The sequence below is a fragment of the Magallana gigas genome, chromosome 4 (genome assembly GCF_963853765.1).
Source record: "Magallana gigas chromosome 4, xbMagGiga1.1, whole genome shotgun sequence".
In the NCBI taxonomy this organism is placed as follows: Eukaryota; Metazoa; Mollusca; class Bivalvia; order Ostreida; family Ostreidae; genus Magallana; species Magallana gigas.
In genome coordinates, this window is record NC_088856.1 from 6,145,270 (window position 1) to 6,162,904 (window position 17,635).

Below are 17,635 nucleotides of genomic sequence, written 5' to 3' on the forward strand. Positions count from 1 at the left end.
TGGTCGCATCTCAATATGCCATTTTTACTACGTATATAAACAGAAAACCAGGAAAGAGTCATGGTTTGTTGAACATTGTATTTTACTACAGTTATCTGCTGAGTACTTTACTGTAAAATTAGCTAAATTACTCAATTAGGGATAAAGTATCGGTTAAATTCTAATTAACTTCTGCATAAGTATTTACCAGTGTAGGAGTATCCTAACTTTTCTTTCAGTTAATCTTTAATTCAAAAGAAAAAAAATCATTCAGTTTAATAAAAATACAACAGAGTGCTTATTCGGTGACGTTACACGAAGGTAAGCTTAAAACTGCAAAAAGGGTGTTTGTATGTACTGTGGAATCATTAAAATTCGTGGGGGCAAATTTTCGTGGATTGCTTCAATTCTATAGGTTCACGGGGACATAATTTTGAGTATTCTCTGATACTTACAAAAGGAAATATGACTCAACAGTCCTAATTTATTTATTCGTAAAGTATGTTATTTCGTTGGTGAGAGGTACCCACAAATTCCACGAAAATTGAGCCACCACGAAATCTAATGATGTCACAGTAGTTCCTGGAGCTCTTGACATATGCAGAATGCCACCATGTGACTGTAGTAAAAACGCTTTGATCGATTGCATCCTACCCTGGTTAATAAATGTAAAATGGACATAGCTGGAAGAACAGTCTTACCTAGTTTTGCCTTCTTCACATTTGTTGACAAAGGGACATGAGCAGCCTCCCGTTGATTCACCTAAGGTCGTATGGAACTGTTTTCCGTTGTCCCCTATCCAAATGTTGTCCTGGTCATTGTTCGTGTAATGACAACGTACCCTGATTGACTGACTACACTTATTGTCTTTTTTGAGGTTCGAGATTTGTTTCTTGGTCGCCGCGTATCTTAGAGCCGTGTCAATAGTTTCTGTGTTAGCGACAATGGTTTCCTCTAGGTTGTGCTGAATAATTGTCTGTACTGTAACAATCTGTTCAGATATGTTAAATCTACACTCCACCTTTGTTTGCTTCTTTCCTAAGACAAAACACAATTTAATTGAGGGATAAAGAAATTTTTTTCATTTTCAGTAACAAGAGTTGCTTTTATGTAAAATAATTCAATATCAAGTCCTTGTACAATATTATGCAAGAAAAAAATACAAACAATATGGATGCTAGGAGGACCGACTACGAAAACATGTCTAGTTAAAAATTGTGAAATTCATTGCATCAAAATGAAATTATTTTTTTAATTAAGCTTCAAAAACAAAAAAGACCATCGAGTTCAAAATAAAAGATTCTTTGAAATGAAGCCAATTTAGTTACCTTCCAGACCAAGGCTGACAAGATACTCTCCATTTTCCCGCCTTCCCAGACTCCACCAGTCTTTACATGACTTCCGGATGTTGTTTTCACAGCTTTGGGATTCATCTTCCGCAAAAAATCCATTGCAGTCGATGAAGCCATCGCAAACCTTCGACGGATGGAGGCAGGTTTGATCGTAGCATTCGAAACCATGTTCACAACCCACTATAATACAAGCCTAGTTTGTACACAATAATATGCAAGCTACATAAGTAGCTTTAGAGGTTATCAAAAGATTGTCGTTAGAGGAGTTCGAAATAGAGATAATCACACCAAATTTGTATATTGATATTGACCCGATTGAAAAGTTTTCTAAACCAGAGCAAAATTACTGTATTGAACATATTAAGAAATTTTCTGCCAATGATATAGTGCAACTTGAGAAAAGACGACCAACAGCGACAATCTGGTACAATAAACTATACCACAGAACTGTTTATCTACAATATACTAAACCACAGAACCGTTCATCTTCAATACACTATACCACAGAATTGTTCATATTCAATATACTATAACACAGAACCGTGCATCTACAATATACTATACCACGGGACCGTTCATCTACAATGAACTATAACACAGAACTGTTCATCTTCAATGTACTATAACACAGAACCGTGCATCTACAATATACTATACCACGGGACCGTTCATCTACAATGAACTATAACACAGAACCGTTCATTTACAATATACTATACCACAGAACCGTTCATCGCTTCCGTCGACGCAATCTGGCTTCATGTCACAGTGGTATACAACGGGAATACACTGACCGCTAGAACATTCCCACTGACTCTCATTACAGGGCTGTCTGACTGCAAGGCAGAATTATTCTGCTTAAGAAACTATCTAATTAAACACCGATTAGAATATACAAGATTGTGTCAATTGTTGATTAACTAAAACTGATTGAAGTTTGAGCTACGTAAGCAATCTTACTACAGCTGGATTCATCTGAACCGTCCTCGCAGTGAGCAACAAAGTCACAGAGTAGACTGAGAGAGATGCATCCGCTATCATCACACTGGTACTGGGTGTCTGTACAACGGGCACCTGTTGCAAACAGTCAAAGTAAAGAATGATCTTGTAGTTTATGTGTATGGTCAGAAAAATAGATTTATCCATCGAGGAATAGGCTAAAACATGGTGTGATTTCGAAAGAATCGAAAAGAAAAAAGTTTTGAACTAAATCATATCAAATTTGACAACCAATATGTGTCTCTCGTAACACTTACTGCAATTAGCTTCATCCGAGCCGTCACTACAATCCTTTATTCCGTCACAAACAAACAACGTATTAATGTGCTCCATGTTATCACAAGTGAATATGACGTCACCAGCAGACGCTTCTGTGTCATTCCCTTTCTTCAACCAATTTATTCGACTTACGATCTCTTATTAAACATAAATATAAAAAATATTACTTAGTATCACTTAATACACTTTTTTCTGACTAAATGGTCCTAATCATTGATTGATCTTTTCAAGATGTTTGAAGAAAATAATGATAAAGCTTTATAGCTTTATATCAAACCTTCAAAACATGGTAGCTGAAACGTATTTGTGTTTTACTTAAAATAACGTCGGTATTTGTTTACATTGATTACTTATTGATGCATTTTGTGATATCTTCAAAAATTATTGACGTTTATGTTAACGATTTCACCTGTTGTATTACTGATGTCTATTTCACACATGTAGCTTCTTATTTTATCATAGGCACATGCCGTATCGTGCCAATCATTCATGGAATAAATACTGAAGAAGCTGATGCTTGTACACTTCTCATTGTACAATCCGTTAGGTTGCCTGTTCATTATCACGTCATCACGATACCTAAGCATAGAAAGATAAAAATATCTATCAATTTTTTTGTTAAAGGTTACCACAATTGATGACTTTTGAATTACATTCTTACAGTAAAACATGATTTTGTATGAAAGGTTACATTACAAAGCAGCGACTTCATAAATAAATCCCATTAAAAAAACTTAAGATACTTGAACTCACCAGGCCGTGAATGTTAGTGGGTTACCATCAGACCAAAAGTACTCCAACTGTTTCTTGTCTCCTGAATACACTTTACGCAGTCCTGACATAAAGAAGTTACATATCTACTACCCATCACACTTTGAAATCAGGATCAAAATTTGAAAAATTCAATACATGTATATCTAAACAAACCAATAAACATTTTCCTATCCGCAATATCGTTTATATAGGTCGTCACGAGAAAATGCACAAATTCCAGCTCCTGTTTTGAGGCTATACTGACGAGGCTACCATTTTGTTGATTACATTTTCGATCCGCTTCCGGCCATGTGATTCCAACGTCATTAGTGAAAATGTTATAACAACTATTGTCGTTGTAATGCCAACCAACAGGACAATCTGATAATTCAAACAATATACATTATACACAAATAAGATTTATTTAAAATCTTTTAAACAAAGATGAAAACCATAAAAACTTTGAATTAAAAAATTGCCATCAATTAGAATTATTTGAATTTGGTGAAAGTTTAACAACTAATTATAAAAATATTTGCCATGCATTGCTTACTCCAAATTTTTATAACAAAGTAAAGATAAATTAAATTGACCATAAATTCAGATATGTTATAACTTATGGAGCAAAACCTTCATTCGTGATAGAGGACAACGTCTGAGTGAAATCAACGAATGAATACTCCGCTAGAAATCCCCGGCCCTGCCTCTGGTCAGGGGCGGCACGAAACTCCACTCTCATATGATGCCATTTTGAGGAAATGACACTGTAAGGCCTGTTTTCCTTGCAGTATCTCCCAAGCAGTCTCTCCTTGTGAGTCAAGTCGATGTCGTAGACAGCTATGTATGAACTGGCACACGACGCTCCACCATTGATGACGTCAATATTCAGTATGTTTAGTTGCACGTATTGTCCAAACTTGCCGTCAATTCGCCAAATACATCTTTCTCCTGGTTGATATGGTGAGGGAAACCGATCAGTTGCTATATAGGCTGAAGGTATCTGACATCTTATTGTGCATCCTTCTTTTAACATTCCGCATCCCGGTTTATCTTAAAACAACACTTGATATTTAATATTTTTATTTAACTTTTGTCTAAAGATACCTTTATAGGAGCATGGTAACGTTTTGAGGTGAAAGGTTGTATATTTTATTCAAAAATAGCATTAATATTTTAAATTACAATTGGTTATGCAATAGTAAATCATTTGAAAATTAAAAATGGAAAAGTGTCATTTTTCATTATCAATTTTATTTTCAAAAGTGATTTTTGGACTGATGATCCTCTTTTTGACCTCTACTGCAAAGATAAACATGTTGTTGTTTGTGTGATAACTAAAAACATACCAATCATTTGCAACATATAGGAAAGCCAGAAATGGGTGATTGTTAATGTACAAACTAGATGATATCCATCAAAACCGAAATCCCTCATTCAAGAAACGATTTGGCTCATTAAATTTATTTAACATTCGTCAAATCATACCTTCTGTGTGCATCACTTTACTCATTTTTACTATTTCCTTTTACTATTTACTTGTTTATCGAAAATGAAAGTAGGTTTTTGATTGATATCACAATAATTACTTACAACTTAAAATTCAATTATAGCTTTTGGACATCATCTCACACGTATTGATGTATACAAAAATATTTTTTCATATCTTAGTTCTTATGTTACATGTAAAGAGGCATGGTCATGATTTTGGTCAAAATTTATTTCTCCAATTTAAATGTTTACAATGCATCAGTAAGGCATTTTTAATAGGCGACCAAACTTCGAGTGTCATTCGTTGAGTTATAAGTGAGTTACTCAGCTTACAATTCTTTGCTATGTAAACAAAGTTTTTGTTTACATTTTGAATGTAGAAGAGGAAATTCCAGATTTAGACCTGAAATGAATGTATTAAACGTAAGGAACTATTTATTAATGCTTAAAATGAATAAGAAGATAAAAGATTTTTACTGATATATTGAACCTATGTAAACAAAAACAAATGACAAGAACCCTCTTTAAAGGACGAAGAATTGTGAGTCCGTCATCTTGCTTATAACTCTACAACTGACTCATAATTTTCCTTTGATCATAAGAAATGCATTACTAAAGCATTGTAAATAATAAAAACAGAAAAAATAGAATTTGACCAAAATCGTGACTATGTCCCTTTAAGCAGTTAACCATTTCTAGAATCATCAATACAATGTTGATTTGTAACGTATTTCTATAAGCTATCAGTAAGAACAGTACATGTAATATAGGTCATTTACCTGATTTTGAAGCTATTATTTCAAATATCTTTTCTGAATTTTCTCTCGATAATTGAAAGCAAGTTTCAAGCGTCATTGAGATTGTTTGCCCCTTTGTGATTAACATCGAGTCCTTGAAATCACCTTCAGTATCTGCTGTGATTGTAAAGGTGTTCGAATCATCCCTGACAGAGATACTGTCTTTGCATTTACCTGGATTGACATCAAACATTCCTAACTGAAACACAAAATATGTATTGTCGACATACTAAATGATATACAAAATGTTTTCTGAAATTCTAAATAAGGAAAATAACAACAATTGTATAAATTTAGTTTAATTTGTAAAGGTTCATTGAATCTTCATCTTGTATATTATTTTTGTGTTTCTTTTAGTTTTGCAACTTTTCTTGAGGACTAAAAGCAAATTAGGAGTCAATTAGGCATTGACAGTCTCCTGAGTACCATAGCCCATACACAAACTTGTCGAAGAGTCTTATACATTTATGGATTTAATTAAGTTTTGTTATGGAGTAGAAAACTCATAATATTGTATTGACGACTACATCCCTGCCTGAAATCTTATTGGAAAGTTCAAGACTCTGATAGAATATAATTTTGCCATCGTGATATTTGTTAACTTTCAAGATAGGTATTATGTGTATAAACTAAAACGAGGATGTTGGTATGCATGTTTTACTGAAAGCAGAATATATGGATTTTAAATCATTATACATGTAACTGTTTATTGGTTTTAAAATAAACCTTAATTTATTTTAAATTTACCTTATTCAAATCCAACACCGTTGTTGGTTTTGCCAGTTTTAAGTACACTATTTCTATTTTGACGAATTTAGAAGTTCCTGCGTCAATTGTCCATGTACAGTTTAAACCCTGTCCGTAACTGAATGGAAATCCGGGGGACCTAATGACCGCCTCGTCCTCCTTTGTCAGGTTTATAAAAAAGTTGCATCGATTAGGCTTCGTCACGCCTGGAAAGGGTTCAATATTAAATGAAAAGTTTTAAGGGTGATTTTTTTAATGTTTGTTGTGTTTGTAATTAAATGAAATTTTCATAGTATTAAAAAGGTCAATATTACATATTATTCATATGAATAATTAAGTTTTCAATCTAAGTTTTAATAAAACGTCAGGCAACATTCTCACTTAGAGCGATACAATTTTTAAAAATGTCACCATAAAAAAAAGAGATAAAATGTTCATTAACTCTACACCAAACAAAAGCTACAAAAGTGTTTCGTTTTATGATTCTAAGTTAATTACACATATCTTATGTTTAAAGATAAATTTAAATTAAAAAATAAAGTCAATTATTGTATACATCATTAGTCAGTGATATAAGGAGGAAAAAACTTGTTACATTTTTCGACCCCATGGTTTCGCAAAAGTCAAATAGTATTTGTTTCATTGTAAATTGATTCTAAATAACCATTTGTACACTAATTTGAACAGCTGTTAGAATCAAAGAGATAAAACTGGCTTTTAAATTTGCTTACAATGTACATTAGCAATGATGAACATAATTATATAAAAATTATAAAAAAAAAAAATGTAAAGTAAAAATAATTAATTACATCCAAAAGCTGTGAGTGAGTTATAGCTCTTTCATCAAACCCTTGACATGTACTAGTATTCTAATCTCCCTCGGGCAAGCTCTTTGGGAATATTTCATTTCTCGGTTTTGATAAGGAGCAATCTCATTTACAGCCTTGGATAAACTATACTGCAAGAACGAGTTCTAATCAATTAAGTACTGTGTTAATCAATTACTGAGTATATGTTAAAAACATATCATTGAAATTGTTTATATTTCTTTATCACAATTAATTACAACTCATCCAAACAAAACATTTACACGATAGCTGTTAATGCGACTATAACTTACTGAATTTGATAACGAGACATTAAAAGTATAATTAAACACACCCAGTGGTTGTGAGTGAGATAAAGCTCTTTTGACAAACCATTAACTTGAATTATAATCTTTCTGACAAGCTCTTGGGAATAACTCATGCCTCTGGTTTGATAAAAAGCTCTCTAACTCACAGCATCCTATAAACGTATAATAATACTCCTTGTTATACTTTTATGTTAAATACTGATATCTGATTGGTTTAGACGCAGTTCATAATCTGTTCTATTACCCTCAGCGTTAGCAACGCACTTAGCAACGGGTAACATTACGAATTGTTACATGCGCGAAAATCATGCGCGTACGGTTCGCCTTAGAATTCACGTTATTCCTATCTAAAAGCAGTGATGTTTTCTTTAAAATTAAGACATTCAGTATAACAAAATAAATAGTGCCTGTTTGGGAGGATAACAGTTGAAATTGACGCCCCTCGAAAACCATTGTGAACCTCCGCTTCGCGTCGGCTGACAATGGTTTTCTCGGGATGTCAATTTCAACTGTTACCCTCCCAAACAGGCATTATTTATATATTGTCATTTTCAAGTTAATAACGACTTCTATCCTCACTTTGTGACAACCGACAGACATAAATTTACCACTAAAACACAGACGATGGGAGGCGTAGGTTAGACTGGATCCGGTCAGTACCAGCGCGGATTGTCGTGTCGGGTGGTACCGGTCACCATCAAACAGGGAACAAGTTCTTCCGGCAGAATAATCCTTAAAATTCAGAGACGTGCAGCCATTGGACAGACAAAACTCTCTGCAGTCGTCGACCGACGTGAAGTTGTACAGAATATAAGGTGAGCCATTCAACCAAAAGGAAAATCGCCTCAGCTCCTCAAACCCGAAATCCATACTTTCTTCTTTACATTGAATGTCTCTTTGCACTGTTTAAATTTAAAAAAGAGTGTAAAGTGAGTATGATCCGTGCCAGCAATTAAGTTGTTCAAGATATTTATAAACTTAAGGCAATGTTTTTGAATAATTGGTCTTAATGTTGTTATATTTGGGAATAATTTAATTCTGCTTGTAGCGCGCTTTCTGATTGCCTAAATATTATTTTATGTCGTATAAAGAATGTTGCCTACGTCATTGTAAGACTAAAGTCAAAAACGTATCAATACGCCTTACGTTACTTTTGAATTTTGTACAATTTTACGTCATTTTAAATGTCAAATGACCGGTGAACCAAATGACCGTTTTTATCTGCAATGAAGAGTAAAAATAATTATATTATAAGCAATGAATTCAATATTTATTAGTTTTATATGATATAAAATGGTTTGGAACAGTTTACGCTTTTTTATAAACCGCTTCGCAGTTTATAAAGCGTAAACTGCTTCAAACCATTTTATATCGTATAAAACAAATAAATATTGAATTTATTCCTGAATAATTTTAACAATTGGCGGGGGGGGGGGGGGTGGCATAAATGTTCATTCTGTTTTACCGTTGGAATCATGATTTAAGTTTATTTTAAAAAACATGCTTTGGTCTGAAATAATCTTTGTAATTACGATTTTCTAACAAAATGTCTCTGTAGAAATTAAGTTGTTAAGTTTTCTCAAAATCTGGAAGATTTTTGTCTTCCTATTTCAGAAGTGAAGTAAGTAATGGATCTATGCCGAAAACAGTTTTGTATGAACAGTTTATCAGACAGTTTCGAGGCCTAATAGGGTAACAGTCTGATATTCAGAAGCTCACAAATATTGGACTATCACACGTAAATTTTTAGACTGCTGGAATGAAGGAATGACATCACATTGTTAAAATTCCTCTTTTACGATATTCACGTGTCTCCCAAGTGTGGTATATTTTCTTTTCTAAGTCTATTTACTTTCTTTATATTTAATATTTATCATAAAACAAATAATATATGCCATAAACCTACGTTTGATTATGTGCATTGAAAATGCACCAATTTTAAAGGGTCGCGGTAACTATGGGATTTCGTACAAATCAAAGCCATGATTGCTCTATGTATTATTAATTCATTAATAAAATATTACGCCTTATACAGCCGTCGGGAACAAAAAATAAAATCTTTGTTGAAAGAAATCCAACATTTCGGGTGCATTACGTTGTTTCTGGCATCCAATTACTTCCGCCTTCAGGCAGGCTTGTTGCCCGTTCGTTGTGTCCGGAATTATTTTGATGTAACGGGCCAGGATTTCATGATGAAATATAAACGTCTGTGGCGTAATCACTGCAGCGCTGACATCGATGACAAACGTCTGAAATTTGATCAATATTATACAAAAGGGGCGATTTTACATTGTTTTATATACCTCTCATTGGAAATTATGATTATGGTAATTCCTACAACAACCAAAGTTTTTCTTTACATTATCTTTTAATAATTGTTTGCCAAAAAAAATTTTCAGTATACCCTCACCATATGACAAGAGGCTTATGAGCAAGATGTATCGCCTAATAAATCAAAATTAAGTTCTAACATCAAACAGGTTATTATCCTTGAAAATTGGACAAATGTAAAATTATACATTTGTGATTTGAAACCACAAAATAAGAAAAATATTGAACCTTTTTTGTATTTTATGTAACTTTCTTTGCTGACACTTTTAGACATTTGAGATGAAGAACAGAAATATATAAACGTATGTATCAAACAATGAATAAAAAGATGTATATTGTTCATTTTTTGTTCTTCACGTTAAGGTAACACTCCTTACCACCCACCTTGACGATCCCCGCGAAGTCCTCGTACAGCCTTAGGGACTTTCTCTCGGTCCCGTAAGACACCAGGAATGACCGAATGTACTTGGAATCCTTACCGGAAGTCCAACCTTGCACCATCAGTCCCTGGACAATAGTAGGGGTGATAAGGTCGATCTACAGGTGTAACAGTTTGGTACTGTTATATGCTTTATTTACTGTTTATTTTTCAAACAGTCGATATAACATTCAATTATATGAAAATCTGAATCATCATGTTCAATTTTTCCTGTTGTTTTGTACGCTAGTGAATTAAAGTTCCATTCTTAGTAATTGTATTTAAAAAAACAAAACTATAAATTACAAGCGAAATTACTTTTATAAATGCAATTATCTATTAACAGTCTCCATTTCACAAATCATAAAAGTCAATCATTTTCTTTAAAAAATGATTTGATTTTCATGGTTTTGAAAAATACCGGCGTTGATACTTACTAAAAACCATGGAGAATCGTCTTCCGGAGATGAGCACCATCCTGGGTTCGGATTGTACAATCGCCCCCGATGAGCCAGCGCCATTGATTCTACAACAGATCCTTCAGCGTCTTCAGAGGAAGCTTCGAGTTGGTAGTCGTAGATATTACCCGAGGCCATACCTAGAGGCCTTCCACAACTGGTAGCTATATCAAGAAAGTTGACCCAATTGATAAAATGTTGACATCAACAGTTTAAATTCTCGCGAATAAGTCAAGTAAAATTTTGACTTATTGTTTCAGTCGCTTTTCAAGCTCTTTATTGGTATTAAGACTGATTTAAAGAAATGACACAAGCTCGTCATCTGATTCTTGATAGTTTATCATGAATTACAATTTTATTATACATGTACTCACATTTTCCTAGGATCACCATCTCGTTGATTTCCATTCGATAAAATATACCCGGCTTGCTACCCGGGTGAGAAAAGTCGAAGTTCCGGACCGTAACATATTGACCAATCACGGGACGTCTACACTGGTACCGGAAGACCCTAGAATATCCCGGAAATCGGAGGTCGTCACACCGCACGGCGCCATAGTTCATGAAGTCCCATGGATCCTTGCTGACGTATGTTCCAAAATATCGCAGGTTATTTGGAAAGTTAGCTGAAACCAGAAAAAGAGTAACAGAGACAGAAAGGTAAAAATGTGATCTTTTTACCATTACAAGTCTTCTTACAATTACAAGTTTACTTACATGAATTATCACTCTATAACTTTTTATTAAAAAAAATTATATCAACAACTTGATATACTGGGTATATTTTTTTCTACTATTAATTGTTCAAATTAGTTGTTCAAATTAAGATGTCGAAAAATCGTTTTAAAATCAATTACAGAATTTATTAGAATTTTTCCTCAAAAATTGAAAATGTAAAATGATATTTTGAATATGTCGCCCTATAGGACTGGGCAATAAAATTACATATATTGTGACACTATACGAGTTGTGACGTTGTGAGGATGCCCAATACGAGAATATTTATTTACAGACGTCAGTGATAAAAACACTGCTGACTTACTGACAGATCGGTAGATAAGGATGGCATGGACCTCTACAAACTCCTGAAGATTGACCTGGAACCAGGGCTTCAATAGGGGGCGGTCTGTGACCAGGGATTTCAAGTTGCCTGCAAAATCCTGCATATTTAAGGTCGTAAGGGACATAGTATTGTGACGTTCTATATTTTGAATTAAAACAATACTAGTAAATTCAGAGTAATTTTAAAAGTATTTTCTTTCCCAAAATTGTCACCTAACAGCGTAGAGCAATGGGTTAGAGCGTTTACTACAAATCTATAAGTCGTGAGTTCGAATACCGCTTGTGTTTTTAAAAATTTTAACTTTCCAAACATTTTAAAAACTTCTTAGGGGATCAAATATCGTAAAAATTAAAAGTTCTAAATCGGTGAAAGTATTTTGGTTATAATGTACTAGTATTATTACTTATTATTATCGACAGGTGTCCCATATCACATAAAACACAGTGGTGGATTTGAAAAATGATTATTACTCCAAATATTCCAGACTCACCTATAGAACCATCGACTGCGTACTCCGGTTTCATTGTGTTGTAATGTGGTACACTTCGAAAAGGTTTGAATTTTCCAAATTCTTTCAAATCTCTGTCCTCACCTAAGGAAAACCAGCAATTCAAATCTTTAATCAGTATCAACTGAGGACAGAACTTGAGTAATGCTCAACGTCTTTCTAAAACGTCATCAAAGTCCCTTCCGCGCATGTGTCGCAAGAAGGTTTCGTAGCGATTTCAAGTCAATCAATTGTCAAAATTCCTACACAAGTTTAAAAGGAAAGATTAAATGTATCCATACATGCTGCTGAATCTTAAATACAATACTTTTAATGAATTTTCAGGCACTTGTTTATATCACTTCAAACTGCTAAATCCCACGAAAAAACATTGCTTGTCATTACCTTTAACTTACTTCACATGTTTTTCACGTAATAAAAATGTGTAATAAAAGTTTTTATTTCATCAATAAGATTTATTTTCTTTTATTTATCTATCTTTTAATCAAATCACATGAATATTCAATAATTGAATAAGCACAATTTTATGTGGAAGTTTGACAGAGACAAAGAGAAAAACCTCACCACATTTAGGTATCCCACAGCTTCTCAAGGTGGAGGGGTGCTGCACCAAACAGACGGGTTCGTTTGTTTTGTAACTGCCGATTTCATATGCACGGCAGTAATTACTCTCAAACTCATGGTAAGCCTTGCGGTCGTTTTTGTAGAACGAGTCCGATGAGCCTGCCCATTGTAGACATCCTCTTCCGGTTGCCGTGACGTTGGCGCGGCCATTGTAGGAGTTTCCGATGTCAGACTCGTAGTAACACTCCCGACGCTCTGAATGTAGAGCCTCGGTTTAAAGGCGTAAAAAATTTAAAAAGGGGGAAAAATAATGATTAATCAAATGTAAGATTAACTGGTACAATTATGATATTTAACATTTAAAGGCGAAAAAATCATAATGGCTCTAGATTTAAAAGAATGAAAATGTATTGGTTTTTTTTTTAGTTCGACACATACATCATAATACGTATGTTGATATTAATGGAACATGTATGCGTTGCTTTAACATTATTTGAATGTCACTGTACACTAACCAAACTTTGTTCATTCAAAACCATAAGACTCACAAAAATTATAAGAATACACAGAAAAAATTATAACATATGTTCGACATACGTTGAACATACGTTGAATAATTATGTGATCTGAAACATAATTAGCTATAAAAAAAAACAAACAAGAGGCCCATGGGCCACATCGCTCACCTGAGGAACAAGAGGTATGATAAAATCAGCTCAATGGAGTCATAATACAAACTATCTGGACAATGTACAATAATTCATGTAAATCCTGTATAAATAAAATCCATTTTCCCCTGGATATTCTTATGTTTATAATCATTAGTCCCTTTTCTAACAGGATGATTTTATAGTCATATCATATGTTGAGTATTGCAGATCTAAAAAAGATCCCTAACAATAGTTTATATATGGGATATAAACGTACATCAAACTCTGAACCTTCTCGTGAGGCCAAAGAATTGTCCTGGGGCCAAAGTCTTAACAACTATAAAGAATCATCTGGCTGATTAGTTTTTGAGAAGATTTTTAAAGATTTACCCTATATATTCCTTTGTTAAACTTTGACCCCCCCCCCCCATTGTGGCCCCACCCTACCCCTGGGGATCATTATTTTCACAACTTTGAATCTACACTACCTGAGGATGCTTTCACACAAGTTTCAGCTTTCCTGGCTGATTAGTTTCTGAGAAGAAGATTTTTAAAGAATAACTCTGTTTATTCCTATGTAAAACATCGACCTCCCATTGTGGCCTAAACCTACCCCCAGGGGTCATGATTTTCACAAATTTGAATCTACACTACCTGAGTATGCTTCCACACAAGTTTTAGCTTTCCTGGCTAATTAGTTTCTGAGAAGAAGATTTACTGTATATAATCATATGTTAAACTTCGATCCCCCATTGTGGCCCCAACCTACCCCCAGGGGTCATGATTTTCACAACTTTGAATCTACACTACCTGAGGATGCTTCCACACAAGTTCCAGCTTTGCCGGCGAATTAGTTTCTGAGAAGAAGATTTTTAAAGATTTACTGTATTTATTCCTATGTTAAACTTCGATCCCCCATTGTGGCCCCACCCTACCCCCGGGGGTCATGATTTTCACAACTTTAAAATTTACACTACCTGAGGATGCATCCACACAAGTGTCAGCTTTCCTGTCTGATTATTTTCTGAGAAGAAGATTTTTAAAGATTTACTGTATATATTCCTATTTAAAACGTCGATCCCCTATTGTAGCCCCTCCCTACCCTCGGGGGTCATGATTTTCACAACTTTAAAATTTACACTACCTGAGGATGCATCCACACAAGTGTCAGCTTTCCTGGCCGATTAGTTTCTGAGAAGAAGATTTTTAAAGATTTACTTTTTATATTCATATGTTAAACTTCGACCCTCCATTGTGGCCCCACCCTACCCCCAGGGGTCATGATTTTCACATCTTTGAATCTACACTACCTGAAGATGCTTCCACACAAGTTTCAGTTTTCCTGGCCGATTAGTTTCTGAGAAGATTTCTTAAGAGTTACTCTATATATTCATGTTAAACTTCGACCCCCCATTGTGGTCCCATCCTCAGGTGAGCTAAAAAGGTTAAGTTTACAATTCAATAAGTGGGTTTCTGGAAGAACAGATTTTGAAAATTTTCGTAATAAATATTGACAATTTTTTTATACTTTTTTAATCTTTAGCTTTTAAGATCTGTGTACAAACATAGAATTGTGGGCAAATCTCTGTATCTTGCTTATAATTCGAAGCTCAACACTCAAATATGGTTAGTAAATAGAAATTGTAAACAACATGCACTACATGTATAACAAATAAAGAAAACAATTTATTTTTTCGAAATGAATCATATATATATATACATGGATATACCTACATATTTCCGTAAGCGATATTAAACTCTATTTAAACTGAATAAACTAGAGAAAATGCCGAGCATCTCAACAAAACCTATTGCATTAATCTACCATTACGCAAAAGATAATGCCGAATTACCGATAGAATGAATTGTATTTCAGTACCCCTACATCAGACTTTGCTTAATATGCGCAGGTAAACAGTTAACGTAACTGTTTGATTTACCGAAGTCTCTGATTGATTTGATACGAAAAATCACGAAATACAGACGATAGTTTCCAGGTTACAAAGCATAAATAATGAAAACGAAACGAAAAACAGAACAAGCTAACACCAACGTCATGTGTGAAAACTGTCAACGCATTGAAATATTTAGCCTCAATTTACTTCACAAAATCGGCACCAATATATTTTTCATGTTTCAAAACTTCCCTTCATACGCGAACTGTTGCACAACAAGCAAATTCATCATAGTCAGATCGACCCTTTTTCGTATAATGTCATGGCTGCTTTAAACAAAGAACCTCGTTTTAGAAGTATGGAATACGAGTCTTGGTAAAAATGGGTATGCAAACCCGGGCCGTGGCAAAATAAATGCCAGGGCAGATCGGCAATTGTCAATTCCAATTACGCATTATTTTGCAGCAATATCTACAGCGAATACAAATATACTAGTCCATCAAATATCCTGAAATTTTAATGAGATTGGCAGATTAATAACTGCCAATCTTTTGTTTTGCCCAGGCCAAGTCTTGCCTACCCATTTTACCGGATGCCGAGCCCGATTGAAATACGCCTTTCCTTTATTATTATTTTCGTAATAACTTCGATTTGAAACAAAATTACCACTTAATTTTTGCAATTTATATTTTCCTTCCCATAAGGATAATTTATGCTAAACTACGTTGAATTTGCCTCGGTAGTTCTTGAGAAGAAGATTTTTAAAAATGCACCCCCCTTTTTCTACAGTTTCAAGGTTTTCTCCGCTTTGAATACAGATCGGACTTTAATTTTTGCAATTTATTTTCGCCCTCCCATAAGGATGCTTTGTGCCAAATTTGGTTGAAATTGGATAAGCAGTTTTAGAGAAGAAGTTCAAAATGTAAAAAGTTTACAGACGGACAGACGGACGGACGGACAGACGGACAGACGGACGACGGACAAAATGTGATCAGAATAGCTCACTTGAGCTTTCAGCTCAGGTGAGCTAAAAACGAGCATGTTTGGAACTGTCATATGTTTAACATATTGTTCAAATTCATATTATTTAAACATATTCAACATACGTAGAACAATCCATGTGCTCAACGTATGTTCAAAATACGTTCAATATACGTTACCAGACAAATGTGTTAAACATACGTTGCAATTTTCAATGTGAATGAGACCTGAATATTCCTTTATCGTGGTTCTAGTCTACGAGCAATAACTGTTTTATCAAAATCTAAAAGTCTACAAAACTGTTATATCTAATCAATAACTTACCTTGCAGTTATGGACGAAAATACCATAAAGAAAAAAAATATTATATCACCAAACCTTCTATAAAATGCAAAGCTGATATGTTTACTATGAGATACATTATAAAAGTTAACCTATGAAATATCATCTATTTGGGATTGGGAGGGGGGTAGTACCGTAAGGTATATAGTAACAATATGGCACGCCCACAGAGTTTTTCAGTGTTGTTTTGTCGAACATTGGTAACGCCCCTTTAAACTCCCAGTTATTGTTCTGATTGGTCATATAGAAGAAATCCCTTTGTGACGTCATTGACTCTATCTCCTGACATCTGTCAGCAGATTGACTCTGAAAAAATACAAACGGGTTGTTGTCATTGTAACATTTTTCATAGGAGACATTGTCAGGGTTTGCACCAAATGTATATATAAATTCTTTTTGCCATGTTATGAAATGCGTAAGGTTTTTTGTGATGGTCAACCAAAATCCATCAGTGGGTTGTGCAGCTACAAGCAGGTTGGAGAGACTATATAAGTTTTTAAAACAAAGCTCGTGTTATTGAGTTTTTGTGGTAGGATTTTTGAGGGTTTTTTTTAAATTGTTGACATGTAACAAAAATTGATTTAATAGCACACTGAGATTATTAATCACTAGAAACTAATCCATTTGACTAAAACAATGTTATTTTGAAAAAAAAGAATTTTTTTTTTGTATGAACCTCACCAACGTACAACCAAATTGAAGATGATTGTAAAAAAATACCTAGTAAAATATAATTAAAAAGGCATCAAATATGGAAAATGAAATTCATTATTTTTTAGCTCAGATTGTGACAATGCCCATTTTAACATATTTTCCTAAGATTCTTACACGTCTTTAAAGTAATTTTCAGTAAGCAATAAACGTTTTATATTGCAATCTTTGGTATTTTAAAACAG

At 34.1% G+C, this 17,635-nt stretch overlaps 1 protein-coding gene and 1 long non-coding RNA gene across 2 annotated transcripts in view; one reads left to right on the forward strand and one right to left on the reverse strand.

Annotated features, from left to right (window-relative positions):
• LOC105319276 (uncharacterized) overlaps positions 1–17,635 on the reverse strand; it is a 38,847-nt gene that overhangs the window by 11,475 nt on the left and 9,737 nt on the right. Inside the window, exons 5-24 of the mRNA XM_066081047.1 lie at positions 16,874–17,045; positions 12,867–13,126; positions 12,290–12,386; positions 11,779–11,886; positions 11,111–11,362; positions 10,716–10,900; positions 10,245–10,397; positions 9,625–9,778; positions 8,138–8,431; positions 6,395–6,600; positions 5,630–5,846; positions 3,993–4,412; positions 3,537–3,743; positions 3,363–3,444; positions 3,019–3,188; positions 2,588–2,746; positions 2,292–2,405; positions 2,051–2,167; positions 1,308–1,511; positions 681–1,017 (exon numbers count right to left, since the gene is read on the reverse strand). Coding sequence (XP_065937119.1) covers positions 681–1,017; positions 1,308–1,511; positions 2,051–2,167; positions 2,292–2,405; positions 2,588–2,746; positions 3,019–3,188; positions 3,363–3,444; positions 3,537–3,743; positions 3,993–4,412; positions 5,630–5,846; positions 6,395–6,600; positions 8,138–8,431; positions 9,625–9,778; positions 10,245–10,397; positions 10,716–10,900; positions 11,111–11,362; positions 11,779–11,886; positions 12,290–12,386; positions 12,867–13,126; positions 16,874–17,045 — 3,908 coding nt within the window. The remainder of the gene's footprint in view (positions 1–680; positions 1,018–1,307; positions 1,512–2,050; positions 2,168–2,291; positions 2,406–2,587; positions 2,747–3,018; positions 3,189–3,362; positions 3,445–3,536; positions 3,744–3,992; positions 4,413–5,629; positions 5,847–6,394; positions 6,601–8,137; positions 8,432–9,624; positions 9,779–10,244; positions 10,398–10,715; positions 10,901–11,110; positions 11,363–11,778; positions 11,887–12,289; positions 12,387–12,866; positions 13,127–16,873; positions 17,046–17,635) is intronic.
• On the forward strand, positions 10,759–12,701 carry LOC136274395 (uncharacterized). The gene is made up of 3 exons (XR_010712714.1): positions 10,759–10,896; positions 11,121–11,396; positions 11,749–12,701. It is a non-coding gene; the product is annotated as an uncharacterized lncRNA (long non-coding RNA).